This window comes from Corvus cornix, chromosome 1 (genome assembly GCF_000738735.6).
Source record: "Corvus cornix cornix isolate S_Up_H32 chromosome 1, ASM73873v5, whole genome shotgun sequence".
Lineage (NCBI taxonomy): Eukaryota > Metazoa > Chordata > Aves > Passeriformes > Corvidae > Corvus > Corvus cornix.
In genome coordinates, this window is record NC_046332.1 from 81,901,328 (window position 1) to 81,922,270 (window position 20,943).

General features: G+C 38.6%; 1 protein-coding gene across 1 annotated transcript; it reads right to left on the reverse strand.

The window, feature by feature from the left end:
* Positions 1-1,958: 1,958 nt before the first annotated feature.
* Positions 1,959-12,504, reverse strand: ARGLU1 (arginine and glutamate rich 1). Its single transcript, XM_010394672.2, is given in 5 exon segments — positions 1,959-3,973; positions 5,224-5,307; positions 7,655-7,880; positions 11,887-12,002; positions 12,005-12,504. Coding segments are annotated over 5 exon segments (828 nt in total). The 5' UTR covers positions 12,242-12,504; the 3' UTR covers positions 1,959-3,808.
* Positions 12,505-20,943: the final 8,439 nt, after the last annotated feature.

Here is a 20,943-nt window from a genome sequence, read left to right on the forward strand (position 1 = left end):
GGGGATCTATGTCCTTTTGAGCAGAGCTGATGCTGAGGCAGCGTAACCCTTGATTCTAAGTGTCAGTCCAGGGAAGATGATTGCAAGCATGAGGTTGTTCAGTACTGAAATGTCAACAGGAGCTTGGCACTATTAAGCAGGTTAACAAAACGGTGGGATGGAAAGAGGGGTATAACGCTGAAAGGCACACGTGGCAGGACCAGCATGAGAATGGAACAGAGGTGCATGAAAGTCACGGTTCAGCTCCTGCTAGACTGGCGCATCAGTCCGAAACCAGACCAACCCAGGCACTTCAACCCTATCCTCCTGCCTTGGAATGAGCCTTAGGCACACAGGCTGCTCCAGTTCTCTTCTGAAATAAATCCCCTCTGTAATGCAGCCTGGAAGGTGTTTATTGACTTGAATTTTGCCTGCACTTGCACCAAGCTGAGACCCTGCAATGACAGAGCTAAGACCCCAAGTGCTCTGAAAATGTTTAATGAGATACTGCATACAGTTAGAAGTGAATAATAACCAACACCTCCGTATTTGGTGTACATGCAATAAATGGCAGAACTCAAAACAATCCTGAGAGCATATTAATAGCATTGCAGAGGGTGATACCAGCTTCAAGTCAGGAAGGACAATAGATAGGGTGAGGTGTGTGAGGTGGCACATAGCTCAAGAGAAAAGGAGACATCAAAGGTAAATCCTTCTTTTTCAAGACAAGATAGGAATAGCTGAAGTCTTGATACTTTAGTGAGATTATACATACGTATGCAGTTGCTTGGCAGTTTAGACATCTCACTAACTTAACTGTCTCTGCTTTGCTAAGCTTCAAGGATACCATCCCTCCAATACATCTTAGGAGTTAGCTTTCCACTTGGGCTTGGAAAAACAATGATAAATGAACATGTGAAGTTCAAATGGCAGTTTAGCAAATCTCCAAAGTAAGAGCACATGTTTAGTGTGCTGCTCTAAGGCCTTCCACGCTCCTGCCTTTGCCAGACAGATGCACTGTTTCGTATTAAAATAATTATCCAGGACATTTATGAACATGCTTGGGAAAATTAAGATCTCTTCTGTTGCCATATAAGGGAAATGAACACTGCTCAAAGTAGGTGGCAACAAAAATGCCTACCTGCCTCCCTGGGGTGGTCAACAACACACAAAACCCCAGAATAACCCAAGACTTGTCTAACCAAAATTTGAAGTTGAAACTTCCAACTGTAATGAAATAAAAATTAAACACCCAACACAATCACCAACAGCACCTTCTCTATGTAGGTTTATATCCTTCTATAGATGCATATGAGGAGCTCACAATTTAAACACTACATAAATGTCAGCCTATGTTCCTACATACTTTGCATTAAATGGATATGAAGTCCTATGGGAATATAAGAATATCCCAAGTTCTTACCATCAAATGCCAACTTGCCCCCTTCCCAAACTGTGTGCACTATTTTCCTAGAAATCAACAGTATCTCTGAAGTCCTACAATAATTTTAAAAAGAAAACCCAACAATGCAAACATAACATTCACCAACACCAGGTCTGCAAAGATCTAAAACTTAAGAGAATGCCTTAGGACAGCAAAGAGACAGCAGATTCCACCAACTGAACTTCTACGCAACAGAGGAAATGAAACCAGACCAAACCAAAGACCTAGCTGCTTTCCCTTTATTTTTTTTCTTTTTTTTTTTTTAAAGGGCACTGGAAGGAGAAACAAGTAGTGAAATGTGGAATGGCAGAAGGGGCAATCTCATTAGGAATGGGCATTTTGTCCACAAGATAGTCCTAGAGGTGGGACTGAAAATAACCTGGTAACATCTAAGCCTACACAATATTAAATGCAGAAAACAAATGCTGCTATTTAGCAGCAAATTATGTGATGCAGAACAAAATGCTTGATACCACAGCTGCATGTATGATTACTTGGCTTCTTGCTTTTAGAAGAGGAAACAAAACTGCATAGGTCTGTTTTGAGTATTGACTTTTAATAGCTTGTTTCTCATAAGGGAACAGGGGATGTTTTCTGTTTTAGAAATACAGGTATCAGTTGATCTTTAAATACAGCCTGCTCCTGCCAACAGGTCATGTACATGATTTATTTGGCTTCAGCTTTTGTTTTTATGCATTAAGCAACTTTCAACCTTCTTTTGTAATACAATATATAGACAAATTTAAGTACAGTAATAGTGTAGGTATTTTACCGTCTTCACATTTTCTTGACATACTGGACAAAGTGATACACATAAGTCTGCCCCCAAGCCCCGGTTTCATACAAAGCATGTTGAATACTGCATTCAGTGGCACATTCAACTTGATCTCACATTTAATTTGCTAAATCTACAGAAACAGACCCATTGGAAATATCAGGAATTATTTCCAACTTTGTCCAGTGGCATTCAGATGCTCAGGCAACTACTGGTAACTTTCATTTTATGGTTACTACAGATGTTGTACGCTGACAGGAAAAAGAAAGTTTTAGAACTGGACAAGCTATAGTAATCTAGGTTTTGGTAGAGGAATTACATACAAAAAGGGGAACTTTATATATATAGTTTTCAATCTGTAGTTTCATTTTTCAAAATAAAACCTGTATATATAAATGGATAATATTCAAGATCTGTATAACAGTTGCTTTCTGGCTAAAACAATATATTTAGACAGAATCTCACTTTCTGTTTTTCAGTTCAAATATACTAGCCAGTCCAGTCCTTTGGGAGAAAAAACTTCCATTTTTAAATCCTTTAGGATCCATCAGATTCATTATATGGTAATGACCTTAACTTATACAATATATTATATTATGAAGTGAACTGAAGGGGTTTAGATATCGGAAGTATTGGTTTGGGTGCAGTAAGCCAAACAGCCGTTTAAACATGATACTACAGCTGAAATAAGTCTCTGTCAGAATAAAAACCAACATTCATAAAAACAGCAGCAGCCATCAATAACATTCACAACTGCAGGGATTTTTTACTGTGTGTAATTTTGCATTATAAGTAGAAGCCACAATAGTTTAAAGCAAAATTTAAAAAAATATCACTATAGTCTTGAATTTAATAATGTGAATTTTCACTCTTATAGCCGTTTATAGAAGTGTACTAAAAAAATTTACTTAAACATACGAATTTAAGACTTTCACTTTATTCGGCAAATTGGTTTATTTACACAATGGGGAACGCTGGTTGAATGCTGTCAATGTAATAAAAACAAATCTAACAGAGACAATACTGAACTCTCTATGTATTCATAGCAGAAATGACAAACTATTTCCTTACCTGTATCAGGAACATCAAGCGCAACAACAGGACAGTATCATAGGACACTGATTTAACAATAAACCACAGAGGTCCAGTAATACTATGGCAATTTACTCATGTATTTACTGACTTTAAAATAAAAACATTAAAAGTCAGCAATACCCAGTATAAAGTTCTGTCAATTATCAGAGTCAAACTCTGATGAGTAGGTCAGTAAAACCTTATCAGATCATCCACAGTTCATTAAGTGACATGAGTTGCTTCAGACCACCAATACAGAAACAAAATTGATGAAAACAGATTACCCTCTAAAAGTCAACGATGATCTGGTAAGGGTTTAACTTAATGGAAGTTTAAAAAAAAAAGAATTGCAGAGCACAGCCCCTATTAGAACAAGCTAACTTTCCAACTTTCAAAAAAGACAAAAAAAATTTGAGAGAAAGAAAAAAAACCAAAAAACACTTCAACATGAAGCTACCATACAAAGTTTTTGTTTGTTTTCCTTTTTTTGTTTTTTGTTTGTTTCTTTTTTTCTTTTAAGAGTTCAGAGTTGAAATTTAATCCTGGCTTTTTAGGGAGAAGGACAGTTTTGGCCTAGACTTTCCTTTGCCCAGGATAATTTTTTGCTCTTCCTTTTGCTGACGCTGTCTCTCTTGTTCTAGTTTCATCCTCTCCTCATGAATCTTTCTTTGTTCTTCAACAATTTTCAATTGTTCTTCAGCCTATATAGGAAAATGGTAAAATTTAGGCCAGCATATTTTGCAGTCATAAAAGCAATTTACAAGTCCATATTAGCTTCCAAACAGGTCCAATCCTGCATAAGTATGTAAGCAGTTCTGCCTGAGCTAGGTGCCATAGTTGGTTTCAGTGAAACTATTTATAAAATGGTTATTTCAATTAAGTTTAGAAGAAACACTGAGAACTTTCTACAGCTAATGTATCGAAATCTGGAGTGCTTACATGCCATGTTTTTCAGCATTGCTTTGCACATAACATTATATTTTAATTAAGGAAGACATTAGATACATACAGAAAGTGTCCCAACACTTGTCACGTGTAAGCTGAAGTAACATACACACATAATGAAGTAACATACCTTCAGGCTGAGGTCTCCCTGCTCCAAAACCCATCTAAAAACCCCTCCTAATCCAAAACCATCTTCACTTGATTTGCAACTTGTCGATCCTTACATTGACCTATAATTCTTACAACTCTCTCAGTGGTCTTCTAAAGGTGCTTATAGTTCATTACATCAGTCAATACTTTAAATTTTCCATTTGTCCTGTTTCCACCATAAGAGGTTGAGAAGAGGGTAAAACAGAAAGATCTAAAACAGATGTAGTTCAAGCAAAAAGATTTAAGAAGCCTCATTTTTATATGAAAGATGTGCAACTACTTGGGCAATTGAAACTGACAGAGTTCAATCAGAATTTAGAAGCAGCTTAGTTTGTCTTATCATCAATTGATTAGAATCAGCTAATTCATATTGAATGTTTTCATGTGGCAAGCATCTGATTAAATGGGCTTGAAGACCAACAAAAGTTAGACTTTCCTAACTTACACATCTTAAGCTTATGCTGAAAGTCCCTTTCAGCACTTCTACATCAACATTATACTAGAATCAAATCTAGTTTGTACTTGTCCTGCTCAACAAAACAGAATTAGTCACACAAAGCTGAACACATTTGCAAACTTACTTCAACATTCCCCATGAGATATAGCTAAAACGTACTTTTTAAATTCTGAAGGCAGACATTTCCCTTCTAAATTAACTGCATCCAAACTGTTTTACCGACCTAGTGTTACTGCTAAGGATCTGGTCTTTTATGCTCAGGGGAAGGAAAGCAGCGTTACTGATGGAACCAGCAATATGCAAGTTAAACTCTAGAAAGGGTTGATTTGTTTAAGTGTCGCAAATCTGGCAAAGACACATGTATTTCCCTACAGAACAGTTAAAAACACCTTCACATACCAGTTTAGCTTGTGCTTCTGCAATTTTTCGGTTATTCTCTTCTAGTATTCGCTCTAGTTCCTCACGCTTTGCACGCTCTTCTTCCTAAAGGGGAGGACAGGGCAAGATGTTAGTAAAGTAAAATACTCATTTCTGCATGTTCACTAATCTTTCTCAGAATTCTCTTGTGAACTGACTTAAAGTGGCAGCTTTACAGCCACCTATTTTGCCTCACAACGGTAAACTGTGCAGCCACTAAAACTGGTTTCTAGTACTCAATTTAAATCATCCCGCCCAGTCCAAACAGCAACCAACTAAACCCTCCCTAATCACAGAATCCTGACAATTTATTACTAGAATTTTAATATCACACAAATCAACAAGGACAACTACAAAAACTGGATAGTATTTACCAAATTAAAAAGTAATATAGAAAATATAAATAAAGTGAATAGTTTGTCTCACCAATTAAGTATACCTACGTATTCTTTACCTATACTCCTTTAATCAGCATTAAAAGTTGAATATTTACTGTCTTGTCCAGTGTCCTGCAGAGTGTGCTCCTCGGCTGCCATACGCGCCAGCTTCCTCTTTAAAATGATTTGTACTGTTAGCTTGGCAATACCTGCATCAGCAGCTCAACCATTTATAAAGAAACAACATACAAGGAAGGCTGAGCTGAGGAATGCAGATGTTTATGGTAAGAAGGAACAAAAATATGTAAATCATTCCTAAGGCAAACAATTAATAAGAAAAATACATTTACTGTTAGTGAAAAATACAAATGGTAATCCATACTTCATGGAGCTATGGGCTTCTTTCATGGGGAGAATGGACTTAACATTCAGTCAGTATTTTGACAATTTTAAGACAGCTGAAACTGTCTGCAGTATGAACTTGGAATTCAGGAGTCCAGGGAAGGCAAGATCAGGAAATAAAGCCTTTTAATTGTTGTTTTCTTGGTGAATTTTATGGAACTCTGTTATGCAACTCAAATATGAAGACTGCGTGAAAAATTTTGAAGTGTTTCAGTTCACATAATATATATCCAAATTATTTTTATATTTGGAGGATTTAAAGTTAGCCAGAGGTTTGTGTCTGTGTAAGAAAAAAAAGTTAATACGAACAAAGCAAGCATATGAAAACTTCTTACTATGACTAGTAACCAGCTACTAGCTAGCACACTTCACTCCAGGCATGGAGGTTTATTCTGCATTACAAGGAACTGGTGGGACTTCTCCACATGACAATGACGATACCAAAAATACTTTCTTAAAAAAAATCAAGTCATCCATCTGTTCAAATGAAAACCTCTAAATATTATGAATTTGCTGACTATGGACATGTAAATTCAACTTAAACTCTTTGATATTAAAGTCTGAATTTGAAAAAAAAAGTATAATTTATTGGTTTTAATATTTATTGTAACTTAGCATTCCATTTGTTTCCATTTAATTTGATACTATGTGACTGACAAGTCACATCTAGTACGAAGGGGAAAGCTGCATTGCTACTGTCTCTCCTTTCGTAAGCCAATCAAAATATTAATTTAAAATAAACTGTGTAGGACGTACAGAGTGAAAAAAGCATTTGACACTTAAGACTATTTAGCACAAATTTCCTCTACAGTTTGAAGTTTGTCTTGAAATTTCTAGATCCTGGAATGATTGGTGCAGGCAGGCATCAAAGCCTTTAGTAGCAAATTACTGTCTCACAGAAAGACATTTTCAGCTTCTGCTCCAGCTGCTGATTAAAAACCAAAACAAAACAACAAAAAAAGCCCCAAAAACCCAAGTCACACGTTCAGCTTGACTTCAGACAAGGGCAACCTGCTCTTTTATAACTTCTAGGGAGAAAAAAAGGAGTTGTTAGTAGTTATTAAAAATGGATATAATGATTTGGACAGAGATCCTTCGTGAAGACATGGATTGGCTTATGCTTGAAGTCCCAGAATTAGTCCAATGTAAGCTCAAGGAAAATGTTCATTTTAAATGAAGAATAAGAAACCTATTTGTTAAAGACAGGTACTGCAGCTCACTGCTGGACCCTGCTTTTTGCCTGACTGAAGGCAAAAGCCTCTTACAGTCTAGGTAAACAAAATGAAACAAATGAAGGATATATAATTACAGATTTTTCAATACCCTTCCCCAAAATGAAAGGACTGCTGATAAATCCTGCAGCCATGGCAAAAGTTTCAAACAATTCTGAAATATGTAGGTCAGTTCCTTTAACAATCAAGTATCCTTGTTCAGGTTTTAGGAGAGTAACTGTTTAAATATCAGTGAGCTCCTCTGAATAGGCTAGAAATTAAGTTTCGCAGCAATGCAAGTTTGTATGAGAAGGGAATTAGATTTGCTGTATTCCATCTCTTTCTGAACCGAACAGGAGGCACAAACCGACACTGAAAGTTTTGCCATGGACTGTCTCTACTTTCCAAACGACCGAGCGTTACCTCTCTGGCTTTTTGTGCTGCAAGTTCAGCTTGTCGCTGTCGCTCGAGTTCTTCGAGCAACTGTTTTTCCATGATGCGCTTAGCCTCCTCCACCCTGCGGAGAACCTCTCGCTCAATCTCATCCTTTCTTTTCTCCAACTCTTCTTCTACACGCTTAGCTACAAGTTCTTCCACTCTTCGAGCAGTTTCTTCCTCTATGAGTTTCTCTTCAATTTCTTGTTGACGACTGCAAAATGCAAACATGAGAATTACATTTTTAATCAATAGTGTTTGCACTGAAACAAACTCCTTCAACACACAGCATCAGCCATGCTACTGAATAACTTCTACACATAGATGATATATTTAAAGAATATTTTGCCCTACATCTAAAGAAAGTGAATATTCAGGCCATCAATGTTCCTATCACAGGAAATCCATTCACACCACACCATATTTAACATCTTTCTATATACTAACAGACTAAATTGAAGACAACTTATCCTACTACTTCTTGATTACAATTAGGGGGAAAAAAAGAGAAAAAACCCCAGCCTAAACCAACAACCACAACACCATGCCACCCTCCTCAAAAAAATCCAAACTTCACCCAACTTTGACCATTATTCACCCTTCAGGAGTTTAAATGGTCTCAATTTTTCACATATAGTAATAATATCCTGTAAAATCTTGTCATAAGGCCACCACCTTAGAGGCACCAAACTAATTTCCAGTATCTTAAAATAGAAGACAGAAGCAATAAAATTTGTGATTTTAATATTTTAGCTAGAATTCTAGGTGTTGTATCTGTAAGCTGGTTATCCAGTCATTTACCCTAACAAATTTCAAGTACTTCAGCTCTTAACTTTTTTAATGCAGCACTCGTGTTTCTACCATAATGATACAAAATAAATTATCAACAGTACCAAGCACTAAATAAATCCTTGCAAACTGCTGCTTTCCATGTTCTGAATTTTGGAAATATTTTTAAATGTATTGTCTTTATTTTAATTTAGCAGCAGCATCATCATTTAGCCTGATCACTACTTTAATTTTTCATTAAAAAGTATACAAATATATTAGGTAAATTTGCAGGTTAATTACCAAATACAGAAAAACAACCCAGGTAGTAATCACTGGTGCAACATCGCAATTAAGATATTCAAGGATGACCAACAGAGAATATTCTGTTTTTCATGTAGTACTATTTACTTGGAATTATTATGAGCTTTGGGGAGAAGACTCTTGGTTTTAAACTTGACACTGAACTTTCATTTTAAATATTCCATGAAGTACCGAACAATCTTATGAAACTTATCTTCTGGCCTGTCAGCAACACAAATCCAGGATTCAGAATACCAACTACTGTTGTAATATCTTAATATTCTGTCATTTTCAGAATGTTTGCATTTTCCTATGTCATTTGGAAGATCCTTCCTAATCTTATGTGAAAAGTAACTAATTAAAAAAAAAGGTTACATAATTTACCAACTTTTAGATGACCTAAGGTACAATTTGCAAATATGCAATAAGGAGATGATGAAGTATGGATCACTCATCTACATACATATGGGAAATAAAAAGGTGAAAGGCTCCCAATTTCCCCTGTTCACGTGTCATCTTTTCAAAAGTATACTGAACTAAGTGGATCTCCTTCCTAGAATGTTTTGGAACCCTCAACTCAATCATTCGGCCAGAGAATACCAATTTTAGTCTTACGATCCTCCAAAGACAGCAATCTTAGCTGGGGGCACATTAGGCCAGCAGTCATTTTTTCAAAATGGACACAAAATATCTTGAGGTGATTTTTTTCAGAAAAAAACCCCCAAAACAACATAAGACAAACAAAAAACCTAGACCACTCCCAGAAAAATGCATCAAAGCCATTCTGAAACCCATTTAAGTGTTATCGCTGCCAAGCTATGACCCTTTGTAGCCAAATGTTTAAACATCCTTTATACACTAGGTATCATTTTATTTTAAAAGGTTTTCTTTCCCTCTTACAAGTATTTATTCAGCAGCAGTCTCACCATCCTGTACCAATACATCTTAGCATACTTTAGCGTCTGTTCTAAAGAAACAATTCATCATAAAGTCCATATTCTCATGTTTTATTAAACTATCATAGCTTTATGTTTAACATCAGGAAATCTAGGAAAAAAGTTAGCTAATTGAATAAAGATAGTGCATCATTACAAAAATACCATGGCACTCATGTCTGAAATAGATTTTCAAATATCCTCAGCAACTGATGATGTACTCAAATTAAGCACTGTGCCTGCACACATTTCATTCTTCTCATTCCAACAAATTCCACTCAAATTTAATTAAACCAATCAAATGTAGTTTTAGCCTTGTAGGCAATGATAATATTACGATGACTTAGACCTTATCAAGAAAATAAAATTATAAACACAGATATAAATCTCGGTAATTTATTCTGCAGTATACCAACTTTTTCTTTTTTTTTTATTTTTAGATCACATGAACTTACAGTATTCTATCATTTCATCATCCTGGCCTACTGAGTTATGATTCCAGAGCACCAGATAAGTCACTAATGTAAAAACTATTTTTAGTATGATCCATTTACTTCTTAAACACTAATTGTATGAAATCTGCAGAAAAGAAACCACTTATATTTCACAAAGTTTCTGAGGGGAAAAAAGTCATACTTGCAAGGCAAGAAAATGAGCATTACAGGAAAGGGCTGAAGTTAGGCTGTGTATTGAGATTTGAACAAGACATGAGAAGAAGAAAGTCACTTCCAATCTATGAACTGTTCACTGATTTATTCAATCAGAAAGGAAGTACTTCTTTCATTATCTAACATGAATCTATACTAACATACAGAACACAATTCACAGATAACTTACTAAAATACCATACTTTTCTACTCTACTAAGTTTTATTGCTTTTTCTTTTTAAAATTTAAAGTGTATTGAAGGAGTATCAAAATTCCATGCCCAATTGCTTCCAATATTGATTCTTCCTCAAATGTGTCTACTATTCTGCAGCAAGTATTGCTCAAATATCAAACTCCTTCTATACACACTTCATGAGCTGTAAAATTTCAAAGCTAACTTACATAGAAAATTTACTTACATATGAACTAAAACAGCTTGTAAGTACTAGAGTAAACTATTCATTCTATTCTCAAATTCTTAAGCACATTCCAGTTCTTCATTGTAGATATGCACAGAATATTTTTCTTAATTTAGGTACTGAATAAAATTCTAAACCACAAACCGAGGATCAGTATGTCAAAACATGTCAATTTCCACGTGTTTGTGTTACTGTGGAAGTTTTTGATGACATCACTGTCAAAACCCTGAAATTAGCAAAGGTGATTGTCTTCAAGCAAAAATGAAAGTGACAACTTGGGGTCACCAAGCCCGACAATGACAACTAGTATTTCCTGAGAACAATATGGCTGAAGTAAAGCTCCACCTGAGAATTAACGCACTACTTGGCTTCGCATGTACAAACAAGTGCTATTTCTGAATTAGGTGGTCCAATGAGCAAAGGTAGTGATCACAACTGTTCAAACCGTTCTCCTCTCTGCTGCATAAAGGTCTGTTTTATAACTTTATACGTTGCTAAACATATTAATGCACCGCCATTATTAAAGTAGTATTTATATCTGCAGACTTAATAAATAACCACACTCCCCATAACAAACTGAAAAAAGGGCAAGGTTTCAAATGAAACAAGTCACCGGATCTCACCGTCCCATTTGGCAAGAAAGTAATCCCACAGTGTTAATATAGCAGCTGCACAGTGTTTCTTGAAAACCTCAGTCGAGCAACTCTAGGTGCCTCCGCTCGACGCGTAACAAGCTCCACGCCACCGAGGGGAGGGGCGGGCGTGTGGAAGTGCAGCACAAAGCCTCAGGGGCGCCGAGGCCTCCGCCGCAGAGGGAAGTTTAGGAGCAGCGCAGGAGGGAGAGACCAGCGACGGCGGATGGGAAGCGGGCAGAGCCGGCCGGGAGGGAGGAGGCGTGCGGGGGGCTCGCACCCGAGTGGGCGGCTCCTACCGCACCTGAGGGAGCCGGGCTTTGAGAAAGGGGCGGATGGCGGGAAAACAGGCATTGGTTAGGCCTCAGCGAGGGCCTAAGCGCCTGTACCCAGCCGCAAGCGGCCCTAGCCCACAGGAAGAAGGCGCGGAGAGAGAGGCACCAAGGCACGGAGCACCTCCCTTCCTCCCCCATCCCTCACCACCCCTCTCGTCCCCAGCGCAGGCCCAGGGCTCACATTTTCCGCTGCCGCTCGAACTCTGCTTTTTTCTCCTCCTCCTCCCTCTTCTGTTTCTCGTCCAGGCTGCTGCGCTTGCTCACCGTGCGCCCGAAGATGTCGATACGGTCGGGGGGGAGGAGGCGCGGTCGCGGTCCCGGTCCCGGTCGCGCCGGGAGGAGGGGGCCGTGTTAGAGCGCGAGCGGGAGCGGGACTCCCGGCGCCGGTTCCGCTTGCTCTCCCGGGACTTGGAGCGCTTCCGTGCCCGCTCTTTTTCTCGGGAGCGGGACCGCGATCGGCTCCGGTTCTTCTTGTTGTGCTTGGAGCTCTTGGTGTGCTTGGAGCGGGACGAGCTCCGGCTGCGGGACCGACCCATCCCGGCAGAGGAGAGGAGAGGCCGCGCCGGCGACCGCTCGACCACCCCCGCCCCCTTTGCTAGCGGCGCCTGAGAGAGGTGCGAGGAGGCTCTGCGCGCATCAGCACCGCCCGGGCGGGCCCTTCGTCCTCTCCCTTTCCACCGCTTTGCGCTGCGAGGAGAAGGAACAGGCCCCGGGAGCGGGAGTGAGTCCGGACGCGGCCAAGATGGCGGCCCTGGCTAAGCAGTGACTCTCCTCTCCCGCCCCACAATGCACCGCGCCGCGCCCGAGCTGTTCGCTCCCCTCCCCACCGCCTCCGGCGCCGCGGCGGAGGAGCCCGAGAGCACTCGTCAATGTTCGGCAGCCAATGGCAAGCGCCGCTTGGAGCGGGCCCCTCGGCAGCGATGATGGGGAGCGCTCCGGCCGAGGGGTTGCCTGAGAGAGAATTGCTGGGTTTCCTTTAACTGAAAGTTGTATCAAGCATTGAATATTTTCTTTTTCTTTTGTTTTGATACGGGAAACAGAGGGAATTATCAGTGCAGATTACGGAAGTTGCGAAAAACGCTTAAAGGCCCCACTAAATTGTGAAAATTAGTTTTTGAGTCCTCTTGCACCTCTGTGAAGACCCATCCTTAAAGGGAACGAATCACCTGAGATTCGTAAATGCTCATTGGTAGAAAGGAACGACAACAGTCAGAGGGTCGCAAACAACCAGAAGGTTTTATCAGTGAATTACACACACTTGGCAAAGAAATTAGTATGTTAGTCCCATGGCAGTGGGTTTTGGATAAAAGGGCAGGGTGAAAGGGAAGAGAGGAATTAATGAGGGAAAGAAGAATTAAAGCTGAAAAAGAGGTCATCAGTTTTGGTTCCACCGTCGACCCAGCTGAGGGAATGTCAATCCTGATTTCAGCGTCCATCCAGCTGTGTCGGTCTGGCCGATGAGATGCCCAGGGTCCTAGGGGTCTGTTTCCTTCTAGTTTGTCTCCAGTGTGGCATAGGGAACGGCTCTCTTGGTCGTATTTAAATGTATTTACCTGTACATGTTATTGTCCATTGTTAGCAACAGGTGTGTAGGCATAGAAGAGTATGAACTCAGTGGTATCCAGGTCAGGCAGAGACTATGAACTCAGTTGTTCTATAGGCATGTGTAGGATGTTTTTATTCCAGTTCTGCCGTGTAATTGTTAGCCATTTCTGCTATAACAAAATTTGGAACTGGCGTTATTCTTTATTTTAGTGAACTGGTGCAATCTATAGATAGTTAACCTCATTCTTTACTTTGAGCCAAAATTTTAGCTCCTTGATAGCTTTCAGAACTTGTGTGCTTTTTTTTTTTTTTTTTTAAATAGGTCTGCATTTTTTCTAAGTACTTATACTAAGCTTGCAAAAGGTTCCTTTAGCCATTGGACAAAATCCACTCTCACGTTAAGATCTTTTCTTCTAACTAATTTGATTGACTTGCCTTATTTTTCTCAAAGGAAGACTTTCTTATTTTGAAACTCAGTCTATTTAGTACCAAAAATAAGTAAAATGGAAGCATCTTTCTGACAGGTCATTGTGCAAGTAATAGCTGAGTAAAGGACATGGTGAAACCTGCACGGCAGGAATTCCAGTGCCACAGGCCCTGGGCATACTTGTTTGTCCCTAGCCCTGGGGAAGCTCATGCAACAGGTAACTAAGAAAGTTGATAATCAGACCTTTTAGCCCCTCACCGGGTAGGTAAGTTTCTAGCTGGCACCTTTCCTGAAGCAATTTGCTACAAGTGTGTGCTGGAGCCTTTAAATTCATACTGTGCATCAGGTTCTGGATAAAAAATATATCATAATTTTTTTAGTACTACATATCATAGCGGATGTACCAAACTTGACCTGAAATGTAGTAGGGAGGAAGGGGCAGAATTAATTATTTCACGGTCACTTATAACTATAAATGAGTTTTAAAAATAATTTTCATAAACCAAGGTTTCTCCTTGGTAAAGTCACTCTAACCTGGACCTGTATTTATTGTTATTTTAGACAACCTTGGTTGTCTGAAGAAGTACCAATTTCATCAGCAGATTTTTATTCCTATTTATTAATATTGACTCATCAGAGCTATAAAATGTAATATGCAATATTTTATGAGAACAATTAATTATGATAGATTGTGTGGAATTAAGGAATTATATAGAGTAATGAAATAATTTTCTCCAATCCATTATTGTATTGTTCCGTCTCATTTTTTTTAAGTTTCCAAATAAATAAGAACACAAGATTTTTAATACCTGTAATAGTTTAAGGTCATTACTCTATTTACTTGGTTATTTATGAGGTCTAACTTCTAGTACTTCTGGAAAAAGCTCTTTTTCCTCTTGAAAAATACATTCCTAATAGATAAAAAATTTAGTAGAAGAACATTGCTATCTGTGATTTCTCTTTACTTTGAAGTTTGGTAGTTATTTGATTGTTTTTGGTTGGTTTTTTTTTTTAATTCTTCCACCTTATATTTCCCAGCTTAATGATAGTAAAATATTAATATTTAGGGTTTGTTTTTTTTCCCACCCAGATATAATTACAATTGATATGGAATTACAGTACCAAAAGGAACCTTTTAGTAAATACTAAATTTAAAAACTTTGTTTAATTACATAATTTAATTTCTTGTTTTCAGCTAATTAAAAAAGATGGTAATTTCCCTTGTCAGTTTTCTTTCAAAATTTTCAATATTTGATTAAAGTCATGCAAATTTTTTTTTGATTAAATAATATTAGAATTGTTGTGTTTTTAATCCCTTGTAAGTACGTGTTTTATTCCCAGTTTGCAAGCCATACTGAATTTCCATACACCCTTGTGTTTTTGCAATTTTTTCCATTTAATGTATCTCCGTATATTAAAATGCATAATTCGCTTCTTAAAACGGTTGCCTTGGAGTTGGAAAATACCTTATTTGACAGCCAAATGGTGGCGTAATTAAAGCACCTCACCCTTCTTTACCTTGGCTACTGTCATCACATGAAATCTCTCAACCCATAGGCATTTGGGGATAGCTCCATGGAGATATTGTGTTCTTATAATCTCCAGATTGTACCTGCTCTTGCTTACACTACCACTTCTGTCATTAGCTGGGTCAAGAGGGATCTTGGGAGATTAAAGGTGGATTATTTTGGGTTGTGCTAGTGTGGCACAGCTGGATGTGACATCTTTGCAATAGGTCTAAAACAGAAGAACTCTGGAGGGCAAGCAGGGGAAGAAAGCAAGAGCATAATAGGATAAGGTGTTTGGTATGTAATTTGCTGTCATCTGGTATAGTCTGCCTCACAATAGTAAGAGGGCAGAAGTAGCACAGAAGAGCTAAGAAGAAAAAGGTGGTTTAAATGTGTATTGATTCTTTCAAAGTAGCTGTTTCAGCCAGAGTTCAGAAACTATGAATACAGGTGGGGGGTTCAGTTATTTTTTATTCTAAGTATGAGGCAGCACTGGGATTCATGTCACGTAGATCACAGAAGCTGTACAGGAGTAGAAGTTGTATCATTTAGTTACTTTTTAATGATTTTTTAATGTCTAATGCTGGAGTTGCTTGTTGTGCTTATGTGTTTTTTGTCAGGTGCTTTGTTTCTCTTTGAGCAGCTCTGTGGAGTTCTGAGCTGCTAAGCTGCAGAGGTAGGGAGATGGGCAGAACAGCTGTGAGGAAGGCATGGCAGGATCATGGAACAGTTGGCAGAAAGAGAAATATCCTTTCTAAAACTTGAGAGAATAAGTGACAAAAACTCTGCTTCAAAGGACTACTAAGAAGAAGAAAAACAGTTTAATTGAAAGAATGTAGAAGAAATGCTGTAAAATGAGAAATTAAATAAATGCAAAGAGTTTTCACATTGTACTTATAAAGAAAAGTTGAGTAGACTGTATACATAAGTATAGTTATTAGGTAAAATAACTATTTTCCTCTTTTCCATGTTCAGATGATAATCATGTCCTTGGAAATGAGCAATACTGTACAGAATGCTGTTGAAAGTGTTTTGTAATTTGGATATGCAAAAAGGCACAGCTTGAGTAATCAGGACTAGTGTGTGGATATATGATAATCAAATTAATTTAAAACAATATCTGGTTTCTTTCCCATGTGGATTTAGTTTTAGAAAATAAAGAAAATTGCCAAATTTCAATCAATGTGGGAATTTAAAAATTGCATTGTCAATGCCAGAGGACACTTTGTGATTTTTGTTTTATGTAAGCCCACTAGCCACTTTTTTTTTTAACGTTTGGACTACGTTTTTCTGTCTACATGGTAGGGGGGAAAGAAATGTTCATCTGTATGCTTTGTTTGCAGTGCCTAGTCTATTTAGGTCCTAAACAAAAGCTCTTGAATGCTGTTAGAAGTGGTGAATATAAGTTTTGATCACAACTTGAGGCACTGATCTGCAAATCATAGTGGTTCATAGTAATGCACCTTTTTCTGAGTATTTTTTTTCAATATAATTGATACCATGGTAAGTATGCACGTTTAAGATCACATGTAAGTATTTATATATGGACCTATGCCTTGGTCCGTCAAAGACTGGCAATAATAAAAGTCCAGCCAAGCTTCCTGAGCAGCTGCATAATCATAGAGCTACTTTAACTCAGTAGGCATGCTCTCATTTTTCTGAAGGACTTCATAGCAATTATAGTGTTGGTATGTGTGACTAGGGATTTAAGCCAATCAGAAATGAGTTGAGGTGTCATCTAAGCCTCATGAGGGACTGATCCAATGTGAACACTGGGATAATACCTTTAAAAAACCCCCAAAACCACAAACAAAACAAACCAAAGTAGCAACGAACACTGTTATTCAAAACCAGGTTGCTGATGATTCAGTGGTTAACAGTGGTTAGACTAGTTGGACAAGCAGGAAAATGGGATTCAGGTGTGTCCTCATTCATATCAACATCTCTTCCTTCCCATGACCATATGTTAATCACCAGGCCAATGTCTAGGCTGGAGGAAGGTGAGAAGGGAGCTGGGGGCAAAGTTTCCCTCTGTGTCCTCACAGATTTCACAAAATAGAAAATGAATGTTCAGAGGCAGGCAGCAACATGTTGTAACCTAATGTCAGTGGTACTCTGGAAGCAGGGGAGCAAGTTACTCTGGATTTAAGTCTATTCAACAGACCAGTTCTGAATTTTGTTACATAATCATGAGAAAAGAGACAGGGCTAAGCCTGAGAGCTGGAGCACAAAACTTGGCAGGTGCTGTTAACTGCTTGAGTGTTGTATAACATTTCCCCTCCCAAGGCAGCTGCATTTCAAAAGGAGTGAGCCATGTTCTGTTCTTCAAAGGCTACTGTAGGCACTGCCCTCAGGAGAGTACTCCCAGTTTTTGGCTCCTGAATAGATGAAGATGCCACCTTTGTGGTGCTGACTCAGACACCTCGGCTTTAACAAGGCGACGGCCACGCCTCCTTGTACAGAATTTCCTCTTGGCTTGTTGACTCCTAGTTAGCATGTGTATTTGATGAGTTCCTAAATTATGTTTAATTTTGAAAAAAGTATTTGGATTTAATACTGGCTGTGGAAATTTTATATCCAGAATGTTTTGCATATTTTATCTGCAATCATGATTTTTCCTGGGTTTTTTTCTGCTTATTTCTTTAAACACACATCTCTAGTAGTACCACTTTTTCTGTATGAAAATGACTGGGAGTGATTACTTTTTTTTTTTTTTTAAGTAGTCAAGAAGCAACTTGTTTATGATAAAAATAGGATTGCAGTTATGGGAAAAGCATCCTACCCACACTTAAAAATTAAATCAATGCTACTACAATTAGTGGGAATTGACCCTGAAGCATTATTTAAGGTTAACAGCTATTCTGTTAAAATTTTATCCAAAAAGGGTCAGACTAAACCTTCTTTTCTTTTCTAATCACCATGCAAATTCATGAACTTTAAAACTTGTACATATTAGAGTGGGCAGAAAATAGCAGTTTAGTTAAAAAATATAAGACATGAGCAAGCCAGTTTAGCAGGAAGTCTTCTGAGTGCCAGTTTCTGCCTCCTGTATTCACAAAAGTTGTGTTTTGTTTTGCAAGTTGATTTGTTAATTAATTTCCTTGACTTGTTAGGTTAAAGGTTGAAGGAATAAAGTTTTTGGGCATGATGCAATTTTATTTTACAGTTCTGTTTTAACAGAGGTTTTACTTTTGAAACTTTTTGAGAAAAATCTCACTAGAATGGCAGAAACTGAGAGCCGGTACTTATAGGCATCTTTCTTAATGATCTGAAGAGTAATAAAATACTGAGGAGGAAATAGACATTTTGAAGTTCATTATTCTGGGGGTTTTCTTTTGAGTGTCTCTTCACTCTTTTTGGAAGACCAAAAATATTGAGGGATATGTTATTTTCCTCTATGATTGTTCCTTATATCTTTTATTCCTAAATTAAATCAGTACTACTTGTCTGCAGATTATTTGATAATTTTTAAATTGAATTATAGCAATTCTGCAGGTCAAAAGGGATAGTATTTTCATGAGGGATCTGGCTGAGTTGTCCCAGCTGATGATCTGCCACAGAACTGTAACAAAAACCATGACCTCAGCTGAACTGGAACAGGGCTGTGTTGGTGAATCGCAAAAGCTCTGAACAGCGGGCACCCTCAGCAGATGTAGCATCCAGCCCACTGCTTACGTAGCGTCGTGCCATGCTGCACACAGCTACACGCTCCGTAGTGTCTCTGCACCGTCTCTTTCATCGGCCGTCAGCCCAGCTGGGCACTGATTTCACAATGGGTTTGGTTCATTTGGGTCTAAGATGACACTGTGTTAGAACAAAACCAGCTTCTAAATGCATGGAGTATCTACTGCCTAGATATACTAATCCAGAGGTATACCTGGCGTCAATGTCTATGTGGTTTCTGGTCACTGACAGTGTTTTGTGTTGGCATAAAAGTTTGGTAAAGTTGTTTCCACGTTTCTATCACAGATGCTAATTGTGGCTTTAAGAAGTCTCGGGATATAATCTTGGTAATGTGGGAAACAAAGTAAATGTGGAATGGAAAGCACATTTCTTCTTTATCTCTTACCTACATTATTACCGACCTTTGAATGGATGAAATATATGTTTCTATTGTTTAAATCATTGCAATGTGTAGTGGTATATTTGCATTTGGACAACTCTGTACTTTGCTTTGTGTCCCGTTTTTGGAGATGGGGAAGCAGCTAAGGGAAGAAGAAAAAGTTGCCCGTACAATGTTAAAACATTTGAAGAAATACTATGTTAAACACCACTTTTTAAAGGCAGGCACTGGTGATTGTGAATAACAGTGGCACAACTGTTGTACAGATGAAACAGCGAATAAATCTAAAATAACATTTCAGCTAGAATGATAACTTATGTTTTTGATGTTGAAGCAAATCTCTCAAAGATCAATTTGATTGCATTTGGAGTAGTCTCAAACTGGGTGAACTGGGTTATTTTTGGATAATAATAAATTTTTAAGTGTAAAATAAAAACTGAAATATGGTACATTCTGTTTGAACATAAACACTTCTTTACTGTGAGAGTAAAAAGAAGGTTGTCTGGGAAGGTTTTAGAGTATTCATAATTGGACATATTCTGGTCATGGTCCTGGGCAATCAGCTCTAGGTGGTCCTGCTTGAACAGGGCAGGTTGGACAAGCTGACCTCCAAAGGTCCCTTTCAGCCTGAACTGTTCTGTGTTTCTGTGAAATCAGATGGCGTGTTCTAGAACTCTCTCTACTATTGGGGCTTCAGTCTGCAGGACTAGTCTAGAGCTAGTGAAAAGTAAAGCTCTTGCCAAAAGCAGGTCACGTGGGCATCCAGTTCTCAGCAGCCACTCTCTTAGTTCACAGACCTTTTATTGCAAAGGGCTACTTGCCAATGCGGTAACATCACGTAGAGCTGAGTTAGCAAGTCCTTTGGTGTTGGTTTCTTTGCTCCGGAGCACATAGGGCAAAAAGGCCAAAAGTTGATACAATTACTTTGTATATTGAATCTGTATAGACATATCCCCTTGAGACATTTTTTTTGCAGGCTACAAGACTGTGGTATTTGACTGCCAGCACCTGATAGATAGGCACCAGTCCAATCTAAATGTGCGTAGCATTGGAATATCTAGTTAATCTGTATTTGTAGACTTTCCTGCTAGTTGTTTGATGACTTAGCACACCCCAGACTCTCTTCATTTAGCTCCATGTTGGACAATTATGTATTCTTTATGGCTTGCCAAAGGTAAGTAGACAAAATGAGTAGGGGAAGATAATACTGAGGTTGAATGGCACAGGAGTCATGGGAAGAGATGAAAGTATTGCACTAGATGGTGGGGGAGGATGTATGCAGCCTAGGGTTGGTATGATGAAGGTTCATCTGCACACTCAATTCTGGAGCTCCTGCTGTGTATATTAGGCAATGAAATAATGCACTGACATGCTCTGACTGCTCAAAACAGGACTTCCAGGGCAAAATGCCATCCATACTTACTCACCCTGTTGGATAGCATTGTCTGCAATTTTTCTCAGGCTGTTTCTACAGGTATTCAGTCTTGGTGGTGCAGAGAGACCTGGAATTCTCCAAGAAGCTATACTTCAGGAAAAGGTGACTTTGCTGCATCTGTATAAAAGTGCTGCTGCAAAGAGAAAATGTGAACAAAAGTCTGGAGCTTCCCTCAGGCTTGGAGCCAAGAGCAGGCTTGCAGCTGATTGTGAGACATCTGTCATCAGCAGGAGCTGCCAGTAGTGGAGCTGGGGGCTACA